At 44.1% G+C, this 5,000-nt stretch overlaps 1 protein-coding gene across 1 annotated transcript in view; it reads right to left on the bottom strand.

Moving 5' to 3' along the window:
* Positions 1–234: 234 nt before the first annotated feature.
* Positions 235–5,000, bottom strand: part of LOC113802040 (uncharacterized) — a 46,378-nt gene continuing 41,612 nt past the window's right edge. The window contains exons 29-34 of the mRNA XM_070122287.1: positions 4,874–5,000; positions 4,079–4,123; positions 2,583–2,738; positions 2,060–2,104; positions 826–987; positions 235–251 (exon numbers count right to left, since the gene is read on the bottom strand). The exon at positions 4,874–5,000 is cut by the window's right edge and continues 29 nt beyond it. Coding sequence (XP_069978388.1) covers positions 235–251; positions 826–987; positions 2,060–2,104; positions 2,583–2,738; positions 4,079–4,123; positions 4,874–5,000 — 552 coding nt within the window. The remainder of the gene's footprint in view (positions 252–825; positions 988–2,059; positions 2,105–2,582; positions 2,739–4,078; positions 4,124–4,873) is intronic.

Genomic DNA, 5,000 nt, shown 5'->3' on the forward strand with positions numbered 1-5,000 from the left:
TAATCAGTTAATATTGGATAATCATGAATACTCTCAGTCAATCTGGTAAATGTAATTGGTGATATAATACGGTAACATTTGATTCATTCTAATCCAGGCATAAATTTAATATTCAAGCATAAATGAATAAATGAATGAATAAATGAATATTACTAAAGACATGCAGATCAAATGGGACTGAAAAAAAACGAGGTATAAAAACCCAATTTCTAATTTCTATTTACATTCTTCATCTTAACTTTGGTGTCCATCTGTAGAAACGGTATGAATGAGATTGAATATCTTCACAATACATCTCTTGTGTTATGAAGATATTCATTTAATTCATACCTTTCTATCTCTAATTCAATAATGAAATAAGTAAAGGAAAAGATGATGTATAACTATCTCAGTTTTTTTTTAAATCCCGTTTAATGAAAGACACAAAGAAAACATAAAGAAAACACTGAATAATACTCCTGAGGAAAAGGGAAATGCAGAAAAAGAATTACCAGAAACCCATAAAATAATCTTATTGTAAATAAAAAATCAGGAAAATTCCTTCTCAAGATGACGAAGAGAAAAAAGAATGAAAAAAATAAGAAAAAAGATGATAGAAAAAAAACAGGAACACCACTCAGGGACAGAAATAAAAAATGCGAGCAACTGATAATAATTACATCGGAATACGAATAAGGATACAAGGAACACAGACACTAAGAAACCAAACCAAATCATGAACAAGAACAGACAAACAGCAAGAACAAGACCAATGAAGAAGACAAAGAGGAAGAGGAAAACATAAACCCAGTCGAGGCGAGAGAAAAGGCGCAAGAGGAGCCTCACCCTTGCAGAGTCCTTTCTCGAGGGGCTGCAGCGCCTCGTCGACCCGCGTGGCGCACCAGGGGGCCCCGCCGGAGGCCTCGGCGCACCGCGTGTAGGTGACGCCGCCGAAGCGGAACGGGAAGACGCACGGGCGCCCCTCCACGGTCGTGGCGGCGTCCGCTCCTGAAGTAAGGGAGGGAGGGAGGGAGAAGGGTCAATGGTGGAGTGGGAGGGAGGGAGAGAGGGAGGGAAGGATAAGGGTCAATGGAAGAATGGGACGGAGGGAAGAAGGGAGGGAGGGAGAAGGGTCAATGGTGGAGTGGGAGGGAGGGAGAAGGGTCAATGGTGGGAGGAGGGAGTGAGAAGGGGTTAATGGTGGAGTGGGAAAGGGAGGGAGAAGGGGGTCAATGGTGGAGTGGGAGGGAGAGAAGAAGGGAGGGAGGAAGTGGGAGTATGGGAGAGGAGGCAGAAGGGAGGAAGGTGGAGGAAGGGAAGAAGGGAGGGATAAGGGAAGAAGGGAGAGGAGGGAGGAGAGAAGGGTCAATGGTGGAGTGGGAGGGAGGGAGAGAGGGAGGGAAGGAGAGGGGTCAATGGAAGAAATGGGGACGGAGGGAGGGAGGGAGGTAGAGAGGAAGAGAGTTGTCAGTGGAAGAATGGGAGGGAGGGAGGGAGGGAGGGAGAAGGGAGAAGGGAGAAGGGTCAGTGGAGGAGTGGGAGGAAGGGTGGGAGGGAGGGAGGAGGAAGGAGAAGGGTCAATGGAAGAATGGGAGAATGGAAGCAGGAGGGAGGGAGAAGGGTCAATATGAGAGAATAGGAGGGATGGAGGGGGAGGGTACAGGCAGGCAGGGAGGACAGGCTGAATAAAAATCCAGGGAGATTGGAAACGGCAGGGGCGAGGAGAGAAAGGGAAAGAATATCGGAAAGAGGCAAGCTAAAGGAAAGGGAAGGAGGAAGGTGGACTGGGTGATCAAAGTTCGGGAAGAGGGATGGAGACAAGGAGGGAGAGAGAAAGGAAAAGGCACAAACACACACACACACACACACACACACACACACACACACACACACACACACACACACACACACACACACACACACACACACACACTCACTCACTCACTCACTCACACACACACACACACACACACACACACACACACACACACACACACACACACACACACACACACACACACACACACACACACACACACACACACACACACACACACAGAGTCAGTGCCAGAGGACTTACCAAAGGCAGGCGGCGGCACCTCAGGCGAGGGGCCCTCCAGCAGGCCTTCAAGATGAGAGAAAATACAATAATATAAAACAAGTAATGAAAGTGAGATTGACCAAGCTAATACTAATGATAATAATAATTGCTAAGGTAGTAATAAAATAATGTCAATGACAAAATAGATGAAAACGGATAACAAGTTACAACTATTATTTACAAACAATAAAAACAACAACAATAATAACAACAATTATAATAATAATAACAATAACAATTCTAACAACAATTATAATAATAACAATAACAATTCCAACAACAATCATAATAATAATAACAATTCTAACAACAATTATAATAACAATAACAACAATAACAATTCCAACAACAACAATTATAATAATAATAATAACTATTCTAACAATTATAATATTAATAACAACAATAACAATTCTAACAACAACAATGGCGCTACTACTACTCCCACTACAACTCCTCCTCCCAATAACAAGAGCGACAACCGCAGACGCCAGCCACTCACTCTTGCAGTAGTCGGTCACCGCTGGCTCGCGGTTGTTGTTGAGCGAGGTCGGGCACCAGCAGGCGGGGGCGTCTTTGCACATGCAGCGGTTGTGGACCTCGCCCTTGTACCGGAACGGGAACACGCAAGGCCCCAGGGTCACGGTCATGGTCAGGCCTGCGAAGTGGTGGGGGTGGGAGGGAGGTGTTATCTGTTGTTATTCGGTGGTAGTGGTGTCCATGGCTTCCTTCCGCCCTGTACTACCCGTGTGTAAGGGACATTCGCCGCGAGAACTCCAAAGCCCAATAATAGTAATGGTAATGATAATAATAATAATAATAATTGTAATAGTGATGATGATAACATTAATGATAATGATATTGAAAATAATCATACGTCCAAAAGAGATAGATAGAAAGAGAGAGAGAGAGAGAGAGAGAGAGAGAGAGAGAGAGAGAGAGAGAGAGAGAGAGAGAGAGAGAGAGAGAGAGAGAGAGAGAGAGAGAGAGAGAGAGAGAGAGAAAACGCGACGATGTGACGCAAACCCCGAGCGAACAGAGAGCGACTTCTTGGCCCCGATATAACGGGAGGACAGAGAAGGTATCCGGGAAATAACAAAGTAAAACACGAATCCGAAATACGCCAATAAAATAATGATATAAACAGAATAAGTCAAATAATAATATAAACTGAATAAGTGACTATATGATCTAATGCAGGGGACTGTGCTCCGCGCTCCCTACGAACCCGCCCCAACCCCCTACTCTCATGCCCTCCCTTGCTATCAGGGCCAAGATCGTGGGCGTGAGGAGTATTACCACGAAACCAATAATATTACGAGTGAATACGTGAGTGAGAGGAACCCGTCGACATCACAATCGACATGGACGGACATACGAAGGTATCATGAATATTTGCTGCACTTTTGTTTGCCTATGTTAGTTCGTTTTTAATTCAGTTTGCTCTTTATGTAGAGTCTTTTGGGGAAAAGGGAAAAGGAGTAGGATGTGAAGGAGGGAGAGAAGGAAGAGGAAGAAGAGGAGAAGGAAAGAGAAAAGAAAATGAGGAGGAGGAAAGAGGAGGGAGAAAATAAGGAGGAAAGAGGAGGGAGAAATAAGGAGGAGGAGGAAGAGTTATAGAAGAAAAGGAAGATTAATGAGGAGGAGGAGGAAGAGTTATAGAAGAGAAGGAAGATTAATAGGAGGATGAGGAAGAGCAGGAAGTGGAGCAGGATGAGGAAGAGGAGGAAGAAAATAAGGAGGAGGAAGAGGAGTAGGGGGAGATGGAGGAGAAGGAAGAAGAAGAAGAGGAAGAAGAATAAGAGGAGGAGGAGGTAGAGAAGCAGGAACAGGAGGAGGGAGAGAAGCAAGTGTAAACGAGAAGGAATAAAATAAAGGACTTGATAAAACAACAATCATAATGAAAAAAACGGGAGAGTCATCGAAGACAAGAGAAAGAAAGAAAAAAAGGAAACAGAAAACAAAATGAAAACGTGAATTGCAAGGCAGGAAACTCACCCAGGACAACAGGCGGCGCTTTCCAAGGGTAGTCCTTCGTGCCATCTTCAGAGACCACGAACAGAAAGGAAGAAATGTGAAAATGCTGGATAAAAATGAGAATATTGAATTCCAATAAGGGATAATGATAAGCAAAGGTATGCTATAACTCTCAGGTAAAAATGACAACTGTAAAATCCACAGATTACTTATAATTTCTGAAATGGATAAAATGTATCAGGAACAATGCAATGTAGCCAAAGCCGCACTGTTGATAATAAAACAAATACAAGAACATGAGAAACTGTAACGGAAAGAATTAATGAGGAAAATGTCCATAATTAAACGTGGACACCCTAAGGAAGACTAAAATACATTACACGGCCAACGGGTACAGGCGCCCAACTACGGGGGGGGGGGACACTTTCTTTCTCTTGATCTTGGAATGGCGATGATACTGTTTATTGTATTTTTGTTTGTTTCAGTGCAAATAATTATTATCATTAAAATTCTTGTAACATTCAGGCTATATCTCCCTTAAATAAAATTCATATTGTCCCCTTTTTGTGGTCTGGACCCCTGCCCTCTAAAATTCCTAGTCGCGCGCCTGGGGTACCCCACAAAACGCACTTTCGCCAAGATAATAAAGAAAAGTATAACAAGAACACACGATAATAACTCAGGTCTCAGCATCACAAAACAAGAACGACAAATACCACTCACTGCACAACAATAACCGCACAATCCACCACCACAACACAAGAACAAGAAGCTTCACCCAACACCCGCAACGCGCAACATCAACGTCGAACTCACCGTCACAGTAGCCGCTCTGCAGGGGCTCCAGTCTCGCGTTCACCATGACGGGGCACCACGGCTTGGCTCTCTCGACGGGCTGGCACTCGCTGTACCTTTTGCCATGGAAGTAAAACGGGAACACGCA

This window comes from Penaeus vannamei, chromosome 5 (genome assembly GCF_042767895.1).
Source record: "Penaeus vannamei isolate JL-2024 chromosome 5, ASM4276789v1, whole genome shotgun sequence".
Classification (NCBI taxonomy): Eukaryota; Metazoa; Arthropoda; class Malacostraca; order Decapoda; family Penaeidae; genus Penaeus; species Penaeus vannamei.